Here is a 22,372-nt window from a genome sequence, read left to right as displayed (position 1 = left end):
GTCGGCGCAGTGAGGAATCCGGCACCAGGAGTGCATCATTCACTCACTGCGCCTGCGCCGAATACAGAAGTGAACGGCGCTGGGTTTATCAGTTTAGCCTTGACTGCAGAAACCCCTACCATTGATGAAAACGAAAGGGACCCCTTCAAGGCTCCATAAGAAAGAGCAGTGGTCTCTGCTATGCACAGCGTCTGGTATTGCGCAGCCATTTTCACTGCATTAAGGGCTCCTTCACACCATTTTGGTCCTGGCTTAACAGCTTTTTAAAGCATTTTGCCTGTAGGGTATGTTCTAGCACCTGGTGGTTTTAACTGCCTTTTTTGCATGCCTAGTTTTTTTTTTTTTTTTTTTTTTTTATTACAGGGAAGTTTGTGCCAAAGTATAAATTTATTTGAAACAACAAACACATTTTGGTAAAAACAAAAAAACATCTGTGGAAGAGAAACTCCAGGTGATGAGGGGGAAAAACACCAGACTCGGAGTATGCTTAGGGTACTTTCACACTAGCGTTATTCTTTTCCGGCATAGAGTTCCGTCACAGAGGCTCAATGCTGGAAAAGAACTGATCAGGCATATCCCCATGCATTCTGAATGGAGAGTAATCCATTCAGGATGCATCAGGATGTCTTCAGTTCAGTCATTTTGACTGATCAGGCAAAAGAGAAAACCGTAGCATGCTACGGTTTTATCTCCGGCGAAAAAAATTGAAGACTTGCCTGAATGCCGGACCAGGCATTTTTTTCCATAGCAATGTATTAATGCCGGATCCGGCATTCAAAATACCGGAATGCCGGATCCGTCCTTCCGGTCTGCGCATGCGCAGACCTTTAAAAATGAGAAGAAAAAAAATACCGGATCAGTTTTGCCTTATGACACCGGAAAAACGGATCCGGTATTGCAATGCATTTTTCTGACCAGGCATTTTTTAGACTGATCAGGATCCTGATCAGTCTGAAAAATGCCTGATCAGTCAGAAAAAATGACATGCGTTTCCCTGGTAGTTCAGGCAACGGAACTGCCTGCCGTAATCAAACAACGCAAGTGTGAAAGTACCCTAAGATTAAAGGGCAAAAAAAGCCATTGATTCCAAAAATACCTTTTTTTTAAAAGTCCCACTTCAAAGAGACACCTGTTAGTTCCACATTTAAAGTACATCTGTCCTATGGCTGACCTCTTGCGTTGTGCGCTTGGCAGCTGAAGGCATCTGTGTTGGTCCATATTCATGTGTGGCCGCAATGCTGATAAAAATTGTTTAAATATATGCAAATGAGCCTCTAGGGGCAACAGGGGCGTTGTCGTTACTCTTGGAGGCTCTGCTCTTTCTGCAGCTGCCGTACCCTCTACATTTCGATAGGACTAGGAAGTGATGACGTTTTCACCTCGTGGCCCTGTCAAAGTGCAAAGGGCGCGGAAGTTGCAGAGAGAGCGGAGCCTCTAGGACTCAGTATGGGCAACTCCCCTTAGCTCCAAGAAGCTCATTTGCATATATTAAAACATCATTTTTCGCATCTTATGAACATGGGACCATCACAGATGCCTTCAGCTGCCAAGTTCACATGTAACAGGTCAGCCAGTGTCATGGGTACAAATGTCTCCATGTGACATGCATACGTACACTAGAAAACGAGGCAAATTAAACACAAACATTTGTCTTGCAGTGACTCGGATTCATCATCCTCCTCTTCTACATCATCATCTTCTCTGTCTTCATTGCTCCAACTTGATGATGAACCACTAGAAAACAATGACGTTCCTTTGAAGACTAAAGATGAGCTACTTGTGGATGTGAGTAAATTACAATAAAACTGTTCTTATCGGCCTTATTCCTCTTCTGCATTATACCCAGGGACAGATTGGCCATAGACCCTACATGGACATTTCCCGGTGGGCCGATTCCCATCCAGGTCCTCCTCTATGCCGCTGACCGGGTACATAATGAGCTCTCCAAAGTAATTAATGCAGTGAGAATCAGCTACTGTAGCCGGCCAGCGTCTGAACATGCCCTACTGAACTCAACTGCTGTGGCGCGCACCTCCCCTCCATAGACAACTGGATGCCGAGGACAGAATATGGTGCAGTGTATTGTGCTATACTGTGGTATTTGGTACTGCTGGGGTGGTATTTTGCTCCATGGTATTGTTGACCCCGCCTACTTGTGTTGCCCCACCTTCTGTTAATTTGGACCTGCCTACAAAATGGGGCCCCTTTTAGTATTTTTTTTTTTTTTTTTCCAGGTCCACTTTAAGCTTCCAGTTCGCCCCTGATTATAGCAGCAGAAAAATATGCCAGGAAACCATCTCACTAGCGCCACCTTTTGGAAGTAGCTCCCTGTGAGTCAGTCTTGCCTTTTTAACAAACCTTGGGACATTACAAGGGAAATTAGAAAAGCCAAATATCCCTCTGCAGACAGCTGTTTGGGGGTGTTTGCCCCTCATCAGTATGGAGTAGGGTTCTGGCTGGCTGAGTGCGATGCCTTTGATGCAGCTTAGTACTCGCTCTCCTAAAGAGACCAGCTATGTATGGAGGGCGGTACCTCTTTACTTATTATTTTAGCATGGAGCATTGTCCCTAAGTCTCCATGTGCAGCTGGTATCTTTAACCCTTTCTTAACGCAGTGTTTTTCTGTTTGAGTTTTCATTTTTGGCTCCCTGCCTTCCTGGATCTATGACTTTATTTTTCCATTCACATAGCTGTATAAGGGCTTGCTTTTTGCGAGATATGTTGTACTTGGTTTTTACGGCTCACGATGCAGTACAATTGCCCTATGCTCTTCATTCTCTGGGTCAGTACGATTACAGCGATACCACACTTGTATGGTTTTTCTTGCGTATTTAATTTAAATAAACTTGAGAAAAAGAAAATAAAAAATTCCTGTCATTGCCGTAATCTGACCCCATAGCTTTTTTTTTTATAGTTATGTCTACGGAGATGTCAGAGGACTCCTTTTTTGCGGGACGATCTGTAGTTTTTGCTAATACAATTTTGGGATCTGTATAACTTTTTGGGAGGTAAAGTGATGAGAAAATTGTGAATCTACCGTTGTTGTTTTTTTTTTTTTTCGTTCCGCCATCCCACCATATGGAATTATTATTTTTATATTTTAAGCGATGCCCATGATAGGTGGTTCTGACGCAGTGGTCACAATTAACCATGGCATCTGAGGGGTTAAAGGTGCACGGTCTGCATTAGCTGCGTGTGTCTGCTGTACGAAGCAGCAGGCACCTGGCGACTATGGTGCTTGCTCCGCCCCAAAGTGGGCACCATCTTTAAAGACCCCACATTCACCGTACATGTACGGCAGATGTTAAGGAGGGCCAGTCCCCTGCCTAAGCAGCAGATCAATAAGGACGTTAGACAGACCCCATCGACTGAGGTCTCATGTTTCTATGATGTAAACCAGCTTTTTAATGGACATAAGAGCGCAGCATAGTGTGACAGAAGCCCTTAATGGAGCCTCCAATACGGGTTTGAAATTTACTTAGAGGACCTTTCACTAGAATAAAACATCTAAACTAACTATACAGACATGGAGAGCGGCGCCCAGGGATCCCCCTGCACTTACTGTTATCCCTGGGCGCCGCTCCGTTCTTCGGTTATAGCCTCCGGTATCTTCATAGTTAGGCTCCACCCAGGGGAACCTGCCGGGGTCTCCTTCTCCCATGCTGTAGCGCTGGCCAATCGCAGCGCTCAGCTCATAGCCTGAGAGAAAAAAAAGCCTCTCAGGCTATGAGCTGAACGCTGTGATTGGCCAGCGCTACAGCATGGGAGAATGAGACCCCGGCAGGTTCCCCTGGGAGGAGCCTAACTATGAAGATACCGGAGAACGGAGCGGCGCCCAGGTATAACAGTAAGTGCAGGGGGATCCCTGGGCGCCGCTCTCCATGTCTGTATAGTTAGTTTAGATGTTTTATTCTAGTGAAAAGTCCTCTATTTAATGTTTTAAGGTTAAGGCTAAAGGTCCTGGCAGCTAAACCTTATATTTTTCCTTCATTCTTGTAGGCTGCACTCTAGACAGAGATCTCTTCTTTTCTTTTGAATTCTCTTTTTATAGATTTTTTTTTCTTTTAAAGAAAGCAGAAATTTGAACAAGTGGTACATTGTTGCTAGAAAATACAATTGGCATGAGTAACAAAGACACCATGTATCGAAGCATATTGACAATATATATAATAGGCATGCTGTACTAAAATGTTAAAGGTAAAGAAGATCTTGTAGATGAAAAGGTGGGATAAGGGTAGCTTGGGAGGGGGCTCAAAGTAAACGGATATCTAGTGATAGTCTGTTGTATCTTGATGTTCCTCAGCTAATTGCTGGAGGGCATATGAGGTAGAGCGGAAAGTAACCCAATCTTTCCATATAGATTGGAACTTTGTGTGTGAACGTAACTCCCAAGCCGAGAATTCCTCTATGAGGAATATATAGTTGACCTTTTCTAGCCATTGAGATATACTAGGAGGACACTGCTGATTCCATCGCAACGGGATTGCAGATTTCGCAGCTGCCGTTTAATGCTGGAATAATATCCGTTTGTGTGCGGTATGTCTTCTAATCTAATGTTTAGTAAAATAGCGATAGGGGAGGGATCTTTGTCTAAAGAGCATATTCTCTTGGTTAACTTTATCACTTCTGACCAAAAGGGTGTTGGCACAGGACAGGACCACCACATGTGAAAATAAGAACCTTGCGGCTGGTGGCACTTCCAACATATATTAGAGCTGAGACAATTCTTCTATTTAAGCCTCATTGGAGTGCAGTACCATCTGGAAGTTAGTTTAAAGCAAACCTTTCACCTCATTTTCACTTTATAAACTAGCAACAGTACCTTGTAGATTATCTTGAGTGTGTTGTTATCCATGTTAGTGCCACTTTCCTGGGCTCTTTATACTTCAAAAAATCGTCTTATAAACTTCACATTCTGTGCTCCAACAGTCATGCAACCAGTCAAGGGGGTAGCCCTTCCATCTCCTCTGGCCGTACCGCCCCTGCCCTAACCCCTCCTCCATGCTCCTTAACTGACAGCCGGCTCAGTCGCCGGGACGGCGCTTCCGAAACCTGCGCATGCGCCGTCCTCCTGATTCGCCGCGCGCACGGGAGGGAGAGCAGACAGGTCGGCATCGCGTAAGGCGCATGCGCGATTCTCTTACATGATCGCGCTTTTGTCAGCAAGAAAGACGGGATCGCGCGGTGAATCAGGAGGACGGCGCATGCGCAGGTTTCGGAAGCGCCGTCCCGGCGACTGAGCCGGCTGTCAGTTAAGGAGCATGGAGGAGGGGTTAGGGCAGGGGCGGTACGGCCAGAGGAGATGGAAGGGCTACCCCCTTGACTGGTTGCATGACTGTTGGAGCACCGAATGTGAAGTTTATAAGACGATTTTTTGAAGTATAAAGAGCCCAGGAAAGCGGCACTAACATGGATAACAACACACTCAAGGTAATCTATAAGGTACTGTTGCTAGTTTATAAAGTGAAAATGAGGTGAAAGGTTCGCTTTAAATGAATTTTCTTAGAGACGGGTGCATCGGGATATACCGTGAGCTTTATTATATATTTGTTTAACCTCTAGTGGAGTCCAACTAGTCCCAAAGTCTTTACCCCATTCCGAAACATATCTCCTGTCTACAGGTGATTTAACCATTTGTAAAATTCCGTAGACATTTGAGTAGATGTTTAGGGATGTTCTTTGAAGCTATCAATTTTTCAAAAGCTGTGAGATCCCTAGGAGCAATACTTTGAGATAAGTAAGGCAATACTAACGAGCGTATGTGTGCCTTTTGTAGAAAGTGGAAGGGGGAATATGTCAAGGGGTCATCCAATGTATCAGTGCTCAAAAAAAAGTATAGTAAAATAGATTTCATATCTTGGATATTGATGGTAATCTCTGGTATAGTTCTGGTATATCAGCTATCGACATTAGAGGAGAGAGGTTGGGGCTAATATTTTCTGCATATGTGCGCCAAATCTTCAGCGTGGTTTGAGTGATGGCGTTTTGTGTAAGGTAGGCAGGAGATTTACGATTTATTTGGTCTTTTTGCCAAAGGAGAGAATTCAGTGGGTATTTCGCTAAGTGTTCCTCAAGTGGAATCCATAGTTTGTTGGTATCTTTACGTAGCCAGTATATTACTCTGGACAAGTGGACTGCCTCATAATATTGTTTCCAGTCTGGCAAAGACATACCACCCCTCCGTTTGTGCTGAACCAGGAGTTTATGACATTGTCCTGGTCCGCCGTCTCGCCAAAGATAGTTGCTTATTAATATCCTGATATTTGTGAAGAATTGAGCTGGGAATGGGATTGGGAGAGTTTGAAATGGATATAACCGTTTGGGGAGTAGTATTGCTTTTATGAGATTTTTCCGTCCCATCCATGATAAAAAAAAAAAGGGAGAGACCAGGATTCTAGTGTTCTTTTGAACATCTGTGGGATAGGAGCATAGTTAAGGGAGTACAATTCACTCCAGATAGGGCTAAGTTTAAGTCCTAAATACGTAATGTGCGATTTTGGCCAGTGGTATGGGTAGTGTGACTCTAAGAGGTTTAGTTCTTTTGCGTCTGTATTGAAGCCTAGGGCTTCTGATTTAGAGGCGTTTATTTTAAAATTTAGAGATGGCTCCGTAATCACTAAGGAGAGATTGCAACTCAAGATCTCCTTGTTGAAGTTTTCTCTAGTTGCTGCAGTGATTTGAAAGTGAATATAAAAAGTCAGGATTAGGGTTGAGCGAGTTCGGGGACCCGGACTTTTTCACTGAAGTTCGGGTGATTTTATTATTTTCCATTATAACATGGTTATAACAGAAAATAATAGCATTCTTAAGAGAGAATGCTAACTAAAATGGCAATTGAGGGGTTAAAAAAAAAACAACAAAAAAAAAACCTCACCTCATCCACTCGATTGCACAGCCGGTATCCTCTTCTTTCTTAAGGACCTGCGATGACATCACCGCGCTCACCTTGTGTTGACCGCTTTGACGTTATCGCATGTTCTTTTGCAGGTCCTGAATAAAGAGGATACCGGCAGCGCGATCAATTGGTTGAGGTAAGCTCTTTTTTTTTTTTTTTTTTTTTTTTTTTTTTAATTTATTATTTTTAACCCCTTAATGGCCATTTTATTTAGCATTCTATCTTAATGCCATTATTTTCCGTTAGGGTCCCCATTGACTTTAATGGGGTTCGGGTCCCGAACCCGAACTTTGACCTGAAGTTTGGCTGAACCCATACTTCACGGGGTTAGCTCATCCCTAATCAGGATTAACCCCTTAAGGACCCATGACGTACAGCTACGGTCCCTAAACATGGCGCCCGCTCGCGGGTGCAGCGGGCGCCTTGACCGTGGGGTCTCTGCTATTTTAAATAGCAGAGGCCCGCGGCACATGTATGCGATCAGCCATAAGGCTGATCGCATACATCTTACCTTTCAGATGCCGTGGTCAAATGTGACCACGGCATCTGCGCAAACCGGAAGTCGCGCGCTTCCGGTCCGGTAACAGCGATCCCCGGCTGAGATCGGGGGACCTGTTACTACGATCTAATTGACCGAAGCCCCAAGCCGGCTTCTGAGTCGATTTTAGATGTAAATATCAATACAGGCCACTAGGTGGCAGCCTTGTATTGAAATACTGCAATTGAAGTTTTCAATGATGGCTATTTTTGCCATCACTAAATACTATGGGCAATCGAATGATTGCCAGTTATTGTCACCAAAGGCAGGGCTCCAGACTAAAAAAAATATCAAGGAGCCATTGGCTCCTAACCTGAAAAATTTAGGAGCCAAATGAAATTTTTAGTCGCCAAATTTAAAATACATACTATAGCTGGGATGCTTAGGAGCATGGGGTTTTCTAAGCTACAGCCCACGCAGTTTAAGGAGTTGTACACTCATTTCCATGACCTGTCAGACTAGCCAGATTCGCGTTGATAATCCCTAGGCGCTGGGTCCCGGCTCATTCGCTTCCCGGCCTCCGCAACTTGTCTTGGGCTTCTCCATGAAAACGTTTGGCTGCAGTGGCATCAAGACAATCTCTGGCCACGGTGGAGATCTGCTCCCCTTGCATCACATGACCATTTAACATAATGCATGGGAAGCAGTGGTCAGTCATTGGCTGTAACACCGTCAAATAGGAGGTTTTCATGAAGGGACTCAAGACAAGCAACAAAGGCTGGGGAGCAAATGAGCCGGGACCCTGCACTGGGCATCAGGCAAGTATGATCACCAACAAAGGTCCTGCCAGTCTGAGGTCCAGAAATTAGTGTATCCAAACCCTTTAAGGAGTAATTTTTATATTTTTCTTTAAGGGGTTTCAAATCAGTATTATTCTATATGTGACACAGAATGGGTTCAAAAAAACTATCCCCACTGCACTCCTTAAAAGGCCAATCACTTGAGTCGCCACTGCAACCAGTGACCACATCAGCAGGCATCACGTGTTGACGGGACCAGCATGACAGTGGGGGTGGGGGGAGGGCAGCTTTTTTTTATTTTTTTTTACATTAAGAAAAAATATAACAGCTAAAAATATAATACTACACGAGCTTTACTCTTTATTCTCAACCCCTCTGCTTGCCGGTCAGTGAATGAAAACCTCTTGTTTGCTGTTGTTTCTTGAGGAAAGATTGCCCATATTCTAGTGCTGCTCACTGTGTAACTGTGGCTGGACATAGACATTCAGTCTGTCAATCTTAAAGGTTTCCATTCATTGCCAGCAAGCAGAGATGTAGGAAAGCTAGGGGACCTCCTCTGGCAGCTGAACTAGCCTGTGCTTAACCCGTTATAGGCTGCTTCAGTGCCATTTTCCCTCTTTTTAACTCTACTACATGTCTTTGGCACAGAAAGGAGCCGTTAAGGGCTCTCTGCCCATCACCCCCGTGTCAGTAAGGAGCCGTGCACGGACATCGCCTTCCTTTTCTAGAACATGCGCAGTATAGGCGGCAATCTCTCCTTGTCAATTGGCGTGCCTTGGGACTGCTGAGCGAACCCCTAGGCCGGGGCAGTCCCACCGTTTCATCACGGACTGACGGGAAGGTTGACATCCGATTGCTATTCCCTATGTGGAAGTGAATACTGGTCTTGTGAAATAAGGGGAATAGATTAGATGATTTATGATCAGAAATGGTTACTAGTCTGTGCATTGATAGGATTGCGCTGGTTTCACACCGGAGTCTGTCTGCAGGAGCTCTGCACTGCCCGGGTCGCAGAGCATTATATTGATTTATGATGCTATGTAACCCTTACAGTTCTGGAATGTATTGGATAACACTGACTGCATTAGGTCAGTGTTATCCAGTACATTCCAGACCTCTAATGGTTACATAGCATCATAAATCAATATAATGCTATGCGACCCCGCCAGTGCTATGCAGACCAGGATAGCGAGTGTTAAAGCAGCACAGCCGGTGCTTATACTTGTTCTTACAGATCTCTGCCTTCTCCTTGTGACCCCATAAGGACCCAGTCTTATAAAACACACTAATAAATCTGCCTACGGGTGACTCGCCTCGTGTTATCAGCCGTGGACTGTGCGGCCCTAGTTGAAGTGTCTCCAGCAGCTCAGCGCCACAGCACAGACTCAACTTCAAAACTTGCCAGATGCCAGACTGCTGGAAGCGGGAGCACAAGCCACGCCCACCCTCTATGCCGGGTAATCTGAGGGGCGGGTCTGCAGCGTGTCTCTGTCTGCTGGATGAAAGCCTTTTTTTTTATCTTAGAGGCAGAGCAGTGAGCGGAGGGTCTAGGCGCAAATGGCGACAAGACTACAAAGTCTTGTCGCCATTTAGCAGTTCTAAGTCGCATTGGCGACCATTTTGGTCGCCATCTGGAGCCCTGAAAGGTGACGTAAAAAAAAGTTTTTACAAGTATAACATTTTTTAAAAAAAAGTTAAAATCACCCCGCTTTGCTTAAAGGGGTTGTCCAGGATCAAATAGATTTTTTAAAAGCATATTTTACCATGTCTAGCTGATTTAAGGTCCCCCTGTTGTGTTCCTGTATTTTTAGCACTTCTCCAGTGCTTCCACGGTCCCCCACTGAATATTGACATGTTTGTGTATATCTGTGGTAACTTCCTGACGCACTGCCTTGTGGGTCCCACAAGAAAGCGCCGCTTCCGGGCCGTCAGTCAGATCAGTCTCCACTCCTCCGTGCATCCTTCCCCCTCATTTATATTCCACCTCCTGCCCGCATATCCCTCCTCTCTATCTTCATAGATAAGGCTGCACAATGCCCTATGATGTCACCGGACCAGAGGGGAGGTACATATCCCTGATGTTACCTCCTACAAACCTCCCGGACCAGAGGGGCGTTACTTAGCGCAGCCTGTTGCCACCTACTACCCGCCCTCTGCGCTGTGAATAATGTTCGTGGGTGCCGGTGACGTCACCGGGCTCCTTGCGAAGCGGAAGAAGAGGCTTCGCTCTCCACAAAGGGGCCTGGTACGTCACGAACTTGTAGAGAAACAGCACCTCCGGCTCAGAGTTTGGAGATTAGAATACGGGGCATCAGAAAAGGTAAATAAAGATAATGCAGGCATGTATGAACAATTAAGGTGACTACAGTGCACTTAAGCAAATATCACCAATCCTGGACAACCCCTTTAAAATAAAAATACTTAACCAATAAAAAAAAATAAACATCATGGGCATCGCTGCGTGGGAAAATGCCCATACTATTAAAATATAATATTAATGGCGTAGCGGGAAAAAAAATAACAGCCAATTTGCAATTTTTTGTCTCTTCAACTACCCAATAATATTTTAATAAGTGATCAAAAAGTCGCACACACTTCAAATTGGTATCACTGAAAAGAACAGATCGTCCCGCAAAAAATAAGCCAGGTCAATTTTACCGCATAGTGTAGAGTGTGAAAAAATAAAAAAACCTTTATGAGAATTGCATTTTTTCCCAATACTACCCCATTTTGAATTACTATTTTTTTCCCACTCCCTACTACATGATATTCAACTGTAAATGGTGCCATTAGAAAGTACAACCTGTCCCGCAAAAATTAAGCCCTCATAAGGCTATGTGAATGGAAAAGTAAAAAAGTTAGGACTATGGGAAGGCGGGGAGTGAAAAATGAAAACGCAAAAATGAAAAATCCCAGGGTCCTGAAGGGGTTAAAAGCCCAAAACATCAGTGTGTATCATAACTCTACAACATTGTTGTCTGTTATATGAAAATAACATTATTAAAGGGTTTCTGTCACCCCATTAAACCGTTTTTTTTTTTTTTTTTTTTTTTTCTAATAATCCCTATACTGCGATCTCAGCATACATAAGCTAATTAATTATTTTCGTTCAGTAGAATTTGCTAAAAATCGATTTTTATAATATGTAAATTGCCTTGCTACCAGCAAGTAGGGCGGCTACTTGCTGGTAGCAGCCGCATCCTCCGATGGTAATGACGCCCCCTCTGCTTGTTGATTGACAGGGCCAGTGGACAGGATCTTTCTCTGCTGGCCCTGCCTGTTACCATTCAAAATCTGGCGCCTGTGCCGCGGCCGTACCTATCTTCAATCTGCGCAGGCGCACTGAGAGGCGGCCACTCACTCGGCCGCTCGCTCCTCAATGCGCCTGCGCCGATGACGTCACATCTACACCCGGCGCAGGCGCATTGAGGATGGAGCGGCCGAGTGAGTGCGCCTGCGCAGATTGAAGATGGGTACGGCCGCGGTGCAGGCGCCAGATATTGAATGAAAACATGCAGGGCCAGCAGAGAAAGATCCCGTCCGCTGGCCCTGTCAATCAACAAGCGGAGGGGGCGTCATTACGATCGGAGGATGCGGCTGCTACCAGCAAGTAGCCGCCCTACTTGCTGGTAGACAGGTAATTTACATATTATAAAAATCGATTTTTAGCAAATTCTACTGAACGAAAATAATTAATTAGCTTATGTATGCTGAGATCGCAGTGTAGGGATTATTAGTAAAGAAAAAAAAAAAAAAACGGTTTAATGGGGTGACAGAAGCCCTTTAAGCCATTATCACTTAGGCTACTTTCACAGCGTTTTTCTTTTCCGGCATAAAGTTCCATCACAGGGGCTCTATACCGGAAAAGAAGTGATCAGGCATATCCCCATGCATTCTGAATGGAGAGCAATCTGTTCAGGATGTCTTCAATTCAGTCATTTTGACCAGGCAAAAGATAAAACCGTAGCATTCTTTTATTTCTGGCAAAAAAAACTAAAGACTTGCCTGAATGCCGTATCCGGCATTTTTCCCCATAGGAATGTATTAGTGCCAGATCCGGATGTATTAGTACCGGATTCAAAATACCAGAATGCTGGATCCGTCCTTATGATCTGCGCATGCGCAGACCGGTAAAAATGTGAAAAGAGATACAAGATGGATCAGTCTGTCCGCATGACAAGCGGAGAGACGGATCCATTCTTGCAATGCATTTGTGAGACTGATCCGCATCCGGATGCTTCTCTAAAATTCTTTCAGTCACATCCAGATCGGCGGATCCGGCAGGCAGTTCCGACGACTGAACTGCTTGCCAGATCACACTGCCGCAAGTGTAAAAGTAGCCTTTAAAGGGGTTCTGCAGTTTTTTTAACTAGAGGATAGATCATCAGCTTCTGATCGGCGGGGGTCTGACACCCGGGACCCCCGCCGATCAGCTGTTTGGGAAGGCAGTAGCGCCGCGGCCTTCTAGCTGTTTACTGCAGGCCCAGTGACGTCACGACTAGTATCAATGGCCTGGGTGGAGCTAAGCTCAATTCAGGTGAACAGAGCTTAGCCCCTCCCAGGCCATTGTTACTAGTCGTGACGTCACTGGGCCTGCTGTAAACAGTGAGAAGGACGCGGTGCTACTGCCACTACCTTCTCAAACAGCTGATAGGCAGGGGTCCCGGGTGTCGGACCCCCGCCGATCAGATGCTGATGATCTATCCTGAGGATAGGTCGTCAGTTTAAAAAAACTGCAGAACCCCTTTAATTATCCATTTAAACTGTTTACAGCATTACATTTGTGTAATTGCAGAGCACCGTGTAATCCTTGGTTATAGCACAAAACATTATATAAACTAGATCAGGGAGCATTTGCCACTTGATCAGTTTGCTGAAGAGGGCGATTATTCTAAAGCAATTATATTAAGTGTTGCACTTTGAGTTAATTTAGTATGTTTGTATCTTTATATAGCATGTGTTTTTTAGTACAATTACTTAGTGATTTTTGTAAACTTGTACTGCTTGTTTTAGATAACACTTCACATGTGTGTATACATGAGTCATACTGCTATTTCTGCACGGGGGACTCGTGCAGTGGAGAGTGGGGGCTTGGCGCTCCCATGAGAGCCGCACTCCTGCTCTAACAGCCTGCACTGGCAGGAGCACCGATCCAGGCTGTTTAACCTCTTACATGCCACGGCCATGTCATCACGGGGAGTAGGCACTAGATCACGGTTTTCAACCCGATAGCTGCCCTTTGGAGTATGCTGTGCAATATTAAGTGGTGCCATTAGAAAGTACAACTTGTCCCGAAAAAAGCAAGGCCTCATATGGCTGCGTTAACGGAAAAATAAGGTTATGGCTCCGGGAAGGCAGGGAGGGAAAATGAAAAATCATCCAGGGCTCTAGAAGTTAACACAGTGAGTAACAAACCTTTAAAAGTGGCCAATCCTTTTCAGCCAAGTCTGCCTAGTTTTCACAGTTGTAAGACAGAAGTTACAAAAAGTTTCATTTAGGCCTCACCTCCTTTGCCACACAATCTTTTTGTCGTATTGAAGGCTGGACTCGGCAGGGAGACTCCTGCTCCAGAACTTGTCGCAGAGGAACGAGGAGGATGTGGCTGTGCTCCTGGGACACAGAAGATTTCTTCATATCTTTCTCAGTTTTAGTTGTAGTATGAGACAAAATGGGACCAAGGGATAGGAGATGATGAATAGAGGAAGTGCTGCAATTTTCTTACATTTTTTTTTTTTTTTTGTGTACAATTGCTACTTTCTTTTACCTAGTATATAATGTATTTTATTGTATGAAGAAAATTGTGAGGCGTTAAAGGGATTCTGTCCCCTCGTTTTCGGTTATAGAGATGCGGACATGCGCGGCTAGATGTCCGCAATATATCTGTCCTATAGGGCTGTGTCCTTTTTTATTTTGTTTAAAAAATGGATTTTAGAGATATGTATATGAGCTTTGTAAGGAGCCCAAGGGGCTGCACTAACCTTCCTGGTGTTCAGCCATGCCCCACTGTGAAGGAGCCCAGCCCCGCCTGCGTCCTCCGAATGACCTCCTTTCGTCAGTTAGATTGCTGTAATCTCGATTATGGCAATCTAAGGGCTCATTCAGACGGCCGTATGCTGTCCGCAAAAATACTGAATGCTATCCGTTTTTTTGCGGATCCGCAAAAAAAATGAAACATGTCCTATACTTGTCCGTGAAAATCAGGACATGGCCCCATTGAAGTCTATGGGTCCGCAAAAATACTGAATGCTATCCGTTTTTTTGCAGATCCGTTTTTTTGCGGATCCGCAAAAAAACGGATAGCATTCAGTATTTTTGCGGACAGCATACGGCCGTCTGAATGAGCCCTAACTGTGATGAAAGGAGGAGATTCGGAGGACGCAGGCGGTGCTGGGCTCCTTCACAGGGGGTGTGGCCGGACACCAGGAAGGTTAGTGCAGCCCCTTGGGCTCCTTACAAAGCTCATATACATATCTCTAAAATCCTTTTTGAAACTAAATAAAAGGACACAGACCTATAGGAGCGGTATATTGCGGACATGCTAGCAGTGATCTAGCCGTGCATGTCCGCAGCTCTATAACCGAAAACGAGGTGACCGAATCCCTTTAAGATATAAAATAAGCCATTTCTCCTGACTCAGAACATTGAAAGTGCATCGAATTGACAAAAGTGCAATGGAGCACAGGGGACAGAACCACTGCAGGTGTCTATCTCCCTTCGGTCTTCTTGCACCCTATTTCTAATTGCATTTTTTTTGCATTAAAGAGCAAAGTCCTGTTTTATTTCAGAAAAGTAAGTTCCTGCTCAGCCCAGTTGTGTGAATAGATTTTTGGAGTATGTCGCATAAGTGGTGTGCACTTATTATTCTGCAGCCATTGTGAACTTAGGGAACCCCGCATCGTGGAATCTGCAGCCTCACAACAGCTAGAGTGCCACAGATTACCGACCTCCGCTGTTTATTTTTCTGGTTCACCTGTTTGGTACCTCAGTTGCTAGCGTACAATTTACAGTTTCAGCATACTCCATTTTATAATAAGTGGACAATTAACCATATTAGGATGTATGCTTTTCTAGCTAATTATAGTCCTTTCTCCTGGGAATTGCTGTCTGGGACATTTTCAAACGCAATTTTATGGGGTTAAGTGGTAATCTGTTTGTCTTCATATCTGTTGAGGTCAAAATTGAAATATAAGAAAGTACCTAATGACACTATAGCGCAAAAAATAGTAACTGCAATTCAAAGACATCTGCAGTGTACACTAGTTAATTGTATAGACAAACACAATGCAATAGCACACTGCAAGCATGAGACCTATGAACGATTGCTATATTCCCTACATAAACACATGAGGGACTTGGCAAATATATATTGATTGAAACAATTTATGCCCCTACACCACACCAAGGTGACCTTGTTTGGACGGGAACCCAATCTATATAACATCTGCCTTTGTGACAATGGGTCTCCGATTGAGAAATGCAGAAGAAATAGGCTCAGATATATGCCGATGCCGGCGATCACGCTGGCCGCGGCATACAGGGGGTTTGCGGGAGCTTGTACATCCCCATCGGGTCCCCTTGCAGTGACGGGGACCCGATGGTTGCTATGGCCCCTCCCGATGCCTTGCACAGGCATCGGGACTGCCAGCTATGGAAGCCCAAGAAATCCAGGACTGGATCTCCTAGGCAACTATCAGTGTCTTACAGTGTAAGGCACTAACAGTTCAATACAGCACAATATAGATGTATTGAAACGGGGATCAGACCCTGAAATGTTGAAGTCCCATAGTGGAACAATAAAAAATAATTAAGTGTTTTTAACCATAAAAAAAAGCCCCTTCCCCATAACAAGAGACATATAAAATTGTAAAAAAATAGAAAAAATAAAATAGAAACACACATATTGGGTATCGCCGCATCCGTAACAACCTGCTCTATAAAAATATCCCATGATCCACCCCGTCCGGTCAACACTATAAAAAATTAAAATTGCTTTAAAAAAAAAGCCGCGCCGTCTACTTTTGTATTAGGCGAAGTAAGTGAAGGACGGCAGCAGGCGAGCATCCTTGACTCACTGCGCCTGCGCCTAATACTAAAATGGACGGCGCGGGATTTGCGGGGCACGGAGGAGACCGAGAATGTCAATCACCTTTACAAAAGCGTGCCAAACGGTGAGAGGACGCAGCCTCTAGGTGCTGCAGCAATGCCCCACTAGCACCTAGAGGCTCATTTGCATATTATAAAAGTTATTATTTAGCGCGAACGGCGGCAGGCAGGGAGATATGTCATACAGTTTTATGTACTGCTGACATTAGCACATCGCTATTGTCAGCCAGCTACATAATGATTTTTCTGATGCAGCGCTCCAGACTAAAAAAAATACCTAGTAGCCATTGGCTCCTAAACTGAAAAATTTAGGAGCCGAATTAAATTTTTAGTCGCTAAATCGAAACCGAATAAAAATTTTGGTATTGTGACAACGCTACGACGATCAAATCGGTGTAGGGTAGCTTCAATACCAAAATTTTGATTCTCTTTCTTCACCATAAAAAGTATTGCGATACTCAATACCACACGCAAAAAAAAAAAAAAGACGCGTGCATTTCGCATTTTTATAAAACGTTCGGCCCATAATAGAACAGTCCTATCCTATTTTTTGGGGTGACAAGGTGACTAAAAAATGGCCAATCGCATGGTTTTTATTTATTTTTTTCTGTTATGGCGCTCACCGCATAGGAGATATTTAATAATTTAACAGTTTGGACTTTTCGGACTCAGCGCTATGTAAGATGTAATTTATTTATATATTTTATATGTAAAATTGGGAAAGAGGGGATTTAAAGGGGTTGTCCGGGATTTGGGACCTTTGTCCTATAGTACTGCAGTGTCACACACATCAACACCCATGTCCTACCTGATGAACTTACTTTTAATGCCCCCTTTTGCTCCAATAAATTCTCTGCCGGAAGTGAAGATTTTCTTTGACTCAGTGACGTATCGGGTCCCTTGCAGAGGAGGAAAGCTTCCTCTTCTGCTGCTCAGGTAGCCCGGTGATGTCACTGCCAGCCTAGCTAATTATGCAAAAGTATTGGAGGGGCGGTAACTAGCCTGGCCGAGATCCCGCTAAGCTCCGCCCCCTCCAGTCAGGTGACATCACCGGGTGCCGACAAGGGACCAATCGGAGTGGTCCCTTGCCCCCGCTCACTCCAATTGGTTGGTCTATGCAGACCAACCAATTGGAGCGCGGTACTGTGAAAATGCTGGTTTCAGGCTGCAATCTCCACTCAGAGTGTAGATCGCTGCCTGAAAGCGAGTAAGTGCCCCCAGTTCCCTTTATAAAATAAAAGGCCCCCCTCATATGTGCCCCAGTGCCGGTCATCAAATAAATCCCACCTCATGTATGGGCCCCCATTGTCCTCGATCGCTAACACTCATCTCCAACACCCCAAATCCATGCTGGCACTGATCTGTGGTCTTTAACCCCGTAGATGCTGCGGTCGGCACCCAAACCCGAACCTTTCTGTAAAAGTTCGGTGTTCGGGTAATATTAATATACCATCATATCTGAGTTTATTCCAATCCGATGGTATTTTTTAACTTGAAGCGTCCCCATCACCATGGGAACGCCTCGGTTAGAATATACCATCGGATTTTAGTTAGATCGTGAAAACTCAGATCCGACAGTATATTCTAACAGAGGCGTTCCCATAGTGATGGGGATGCTTCAAGTTAGAATATACTGAGAACTGTGGACATAACGGCCCCCTGCTGCCTGGCAGCACCTGATCTCTTACAGGGGGCTGTGATCTGCACAATTAACCCCTCAGGTGCTGCACCTGAGAGGTTATTTGTGCGTATCATAGCCCCCTGTAAGAGATCAGGTGCTGCCAGGCAGCAGGCGGCCAGACCCCCCTCCATCCCCAGTTTTAAATTCATTGGTGGCCAGTGCGGCCCCCCCTCCCATCCTCCCCAGTATGAAATTCATTGGTGGCCAGTGCTGAAAAAAAGGTGTTCCTATGAGGGCTCATTCACACGTAGGTGTGCCGTTCCGTGCACTAGTGACCTTAATTTCAGGTCACCAATGCATGGGCAACGTCCGTACGACCGCCAGGACGGATCCAGATCCTTTCAACTTGAATGGGTCCGTGATACCTCCGTTTCACATAACAGTATTGCATGAATTATTATTTTTTTCGGTGCGGAGGCATGGCTAGAAACGCCGTAGTGCTTCCACGGGGTTCCACTGCGTACTTCTGCACCACATCTCCATGATTGCGGACACTTTCAAGGGAATGGGTCCGTGATCCGTGTTACACACGGCCACTTGACGTGTATTGTGGACCCACTGTATGTGGGAGACAATACGGCCATGGCTGGGCAGCCGCAGTGTACATGATCCCTAATGGACTGACCGTTTGTTTAGACAAATTTCTGACTGCACACAGACGGCATTTGTATTTTGAGGAACCGCAATTTAACGCCCGCATAAGGCCTTGGTGCAACCCGTGCTCGTGCTGTAGACCGCAAATCTAGGTCCACAATGCACCGTGATGCACTTGAATGGGTCCACGATCCATCTGTTACGCAAAAAGATAGAGCAAGTACTATCTTTTTGTGGTGCTGAGGCACAGAATGGAACCCCAGGAAGCACTCCATAGTGTTTCCTTTAGTGATACCTTCCGCGCTTCTGTTCCGCTCCATTCCGCATCTCTGGATTTGCAGACCCATTGAAGTGAATGGGTCTGCATACGTGATGTGGAATGCACACGGAACGGTGCTCGTATATTGCAGATCCGCCAATGTGGACAGTTGTTTTTCCCGGAGTCCGTTCAGATTATTATTATTTTTTTCCGGATAGGATGAAAAAGTCGGATATACACTATTTATTTTCTTATGGAAACCACGGACAATGCAGAACACCCATCATCATTTTTTTACTGACCCATTGAATTGAAAGGGTCCCCACCCATTCAATTCAATGGGTCAGTAAAAAAATGATAGGTGTTCTGCATTGTCTGTGGTTTCCGTAAGAAAAAAAATAAAAATTGTGTATATCCGACTTTTTTCTCATTTGCGGACAAGGATAGGCATTTATTAAAAGGGATCTGTGAAAAAAACGGATCCTACGAAAAAAAAACTGGCTTTTTTTTTGTGCTGATCCCCGATTTGCGGACAGCAACAAACAAAGGCTACTTTCACACTAGCGATTTGGTTTCCGTTTGTGAGATCTGTTCTGGGGATCACACAAGCGGTCCAAAACGGATCAGTTTTGCCCTAATGCATTCTGAATAGATAAGGATCCGCTCAGAATGCATCAGTTTGCCTACGATCAGACACCATTCTGCTCGGCAGGCTGCTTGCAGCGTTTTGGTGTCCGTCTGACGAAACTGAGCCAAACGGATCCGTCCTGACACACAATGTAAGTCAATGGGGACGGATCCATTTTCACTGACACAATATGGCACAATATAAAAAGGATCTGTCCTCCATTGACTTTCAATGGTGTTCGAGAGGCATCTGTATTGGCTAAGGTAAAGATAATACAAACGGATCCATTCTGAGCAGATGCAGACGGTTGCATTATAGATGCAGATCCGTCCATGATGGATCCACACCAAACGCAAGTGTGAAAGTAGCCTTATCTGTGTAGCAGAGCAAAATTGGGGACATTGTAAACAGGGTGGATTTGATTTAAATCAAACTGATTTAAATCACTAGTCAGTAAGGCTTGATTTAAATCATAGTTTTTTTACATAAAGATTCATATTTGGACAATTTTTCTGTTGTACTTAGGAAGGAGAAAAATAATCATTACCTTAATAATAACAATTTAAATAGGATTTATTCAAAAGAAACAATAACATTACAGCATGTTATTTGCGTAAACATCCATGTTAACTAATTTGGCTAAAGAAAATATATATAAATTCTGTATTTATAGGTTTGTAGAAGTTAGGATTAAGATCTTTTTCTCAACTCTTCATGTTATAAATTCAGTTTTGAGAACTCCAAAATTAAACCAAGCATCTGTGATAATATCTTGTAGGCAGAGAAACTGCCCAGTAATCTTACAAAAACCTCTGGAAGAGCACGACATTGTGAATGGATTAATGGAATTTAACAAAAAATTAAACATATACAGCCTTATTCTACATAATTAAAAAAGTAAAAAAGTAATCTTTATTTCATAATGAAATAACCTTTGGATGGTAATATATTTTCCTCCAAAAAGCATTTTATATTAAAAAAAATCTGATTTTTTTTTTTTTCGATTCTTTTTTTTTTTTTTTTTTAACTCAATGATTTTTATCCACCCCGATTGTAATAAAAACTTTATCATTGCTTGGATAGATTACTATAAATTGGTTATTGTAATGATGAATGTAAACATAAAAGGAAGCACGCACTGAGCAAGGAGGAGTTTATGGAGGCTGAATATGTATGAGGGGGGCGGATCTATGGAGGAGTGAATAATGTGCAGGAGGCTGAATATGTATGAGGGGGGCGGATCTATGGAGGAGTGAATAATGTGCAGGAGGCTGAATATGTATGAGAGGGACGGATCTATGGAGGAGTGAATAATGTGCAGGAGGCTGAATATGTATGAGGGGGCGGATCTATGGAGGAGTGAATAATGTGCAGGAGGCTTAATATGTATGAGGGGGCGGATCTATGGAGGAGTGAATAATGTGCAGGAGGCTTAATATGTATGAGGGGGCGGATCTATGGAGGAGTGAATAATGTGCAGGAGGCTGAATATGTAAGAGGGGGCAGATCTATGGAGGAGTGAATAATGTGCAGGAGGCTGAATATGTATGAGGGGGCGGATCTATGGAGGAGTGAATAATGTGCAGGAGGCTGAATATGTATGAGAGGGACGGATCTATGGAGGAGTGAATAATGTGTAGGAGGCTGAATATGTAAGAGGGGGCGGATCTATGGAGGAGTGAATAATGTGTAGGAGGCTGAATATGTATGAGGGGGGCGGATCTATGGAGGAGTGAATAATGTGCAGGAGGCTGAATATGTATGAGGGGGGCAGATCTATGGAGGAGTGAATGATGTGCAGGAGGCTGAATATGTATGAAGGGGGCGGATCTATGAAGGAGTGAATAATGTGCAGGAGGCTGAATATGTAAGAGGGGGGCGGATCTATGGAGGAGTGAATGATGTGCAGGAGGCTGAATATGTATGAAGGGGGCGGATGCTGGGAGGTGATCTTACACTGTAGAAACCACCTGCTGCTGAGCTGCACTGGGGCACACAATGCTTTGCAGCAGGAAGTGATGGCATACATAAACAGATATGTAAACAGTCTGTTGGGGACTGTAGCAGTAATGCAGCAGTGTAAAAGCTACCTAAAAACATCTTGGGAATATAAACTTGGCTACTAATGGTGAGTAAGCTACTTTAAAAAAAAAATGAGTTTGATCCCGGACAACCCCTTTAAACTTAAAGGGAGTCTTTCACGCAGATTCACCCTATTAACCTAATAGCGTCTGCCCGCCCTTATTCTCTGTTCTAACCTCCCTCCTCCCGTCTGTAATCCCGCGCATGCGCATTCTAAAATGCGATGCCCTGGCCCGACAGTGCTCATTCAATGCGCACGCGCCAATATCGCGTTCATCGGCGCATGCGCAGGATTACGGACGGGAGGAGGGAGGTTTGAACAGAGACTAAGGGGCGGCAGAGGGGGAGTGCCTTCGTGTGAAAATGATCCAGGGGCCTGGGCACCGGCCGATGTAACGCCGCCCCTGGGCACCTTCAGACTCATTTCCATGCGGATTAAAAGTGTTTGTTTTTCTCCACGATGCTAGCAAGGAACAAACTGTAAGCACCGTTTTAATAGCGGGGATGCCGTGGACATAACACTGTTAGGTTAAGAGGGTGAATCTGCGTAAAAGACTCCCTTTAATATTATAGGGTACTTTCACACTAGTGTATTTCATTTCCGGCATAGAGTTCCGTCACAGGGGCTCTATACCGGAAAATAACTGATCCGTCATATCCCCATGCTTTCTGAATGGAGAGCAATCCATTCAGGATGCATCAGGATGTCTTCAGTTCAGTCATTTTGACTGATCAGGCAAAAGATAAAACCGTAGCATGCTACGGTTTTATCTCCGGCAAAAAAAACTGAAGACTTGCCTGAATGTCCTTCCGGTCTGCGCATGCGTCTCTCAAATGCTTTCAGTCACATCC

At 44.5% G+C, this 22,372-nt stretch overlaps 1 protein-coding gene across 1 annotated transcript in view; it reads left to right on the top strand.

Moving 5' to 3' along the window:
* Positions 1–22,372, top strand: part of NAF1 (nuclear assembly factor 1 ribonucleoprotein) — a 105,646-nt gene that overhangs the window by 24,749 nt on the left and 58,525 nt on the right. The window contains exon 3 of the mRNA XM_040418624.1: positions 1,659–1,785. Coding sequence (XP_040274558.1) covers positions 1,659–1,785 — 127 coding nt within the window. The remainder of the gene's footprint in view (positions 1–1,658; positions 1,786–22,372) is intronic.

This window comes from Bufo bufo, chromosome 2 (genome assembly GCF_905171765.1).
Source record: "Bufo bufo chromosome 2, aBufBuf1.1, whole genome shotgun sequence".
Classification (NCBI taxonomy): Eukaryota; Metazoa; Chordata; class Amphibia; order Anura; family Bufonidae; genus Bufo; species Bufo bufo.
The sequence above is the reverse complement of the archived record's forward strand: the minus strand, read 5'-3'. Positions and strand labels throughout refer to the sequence as shown.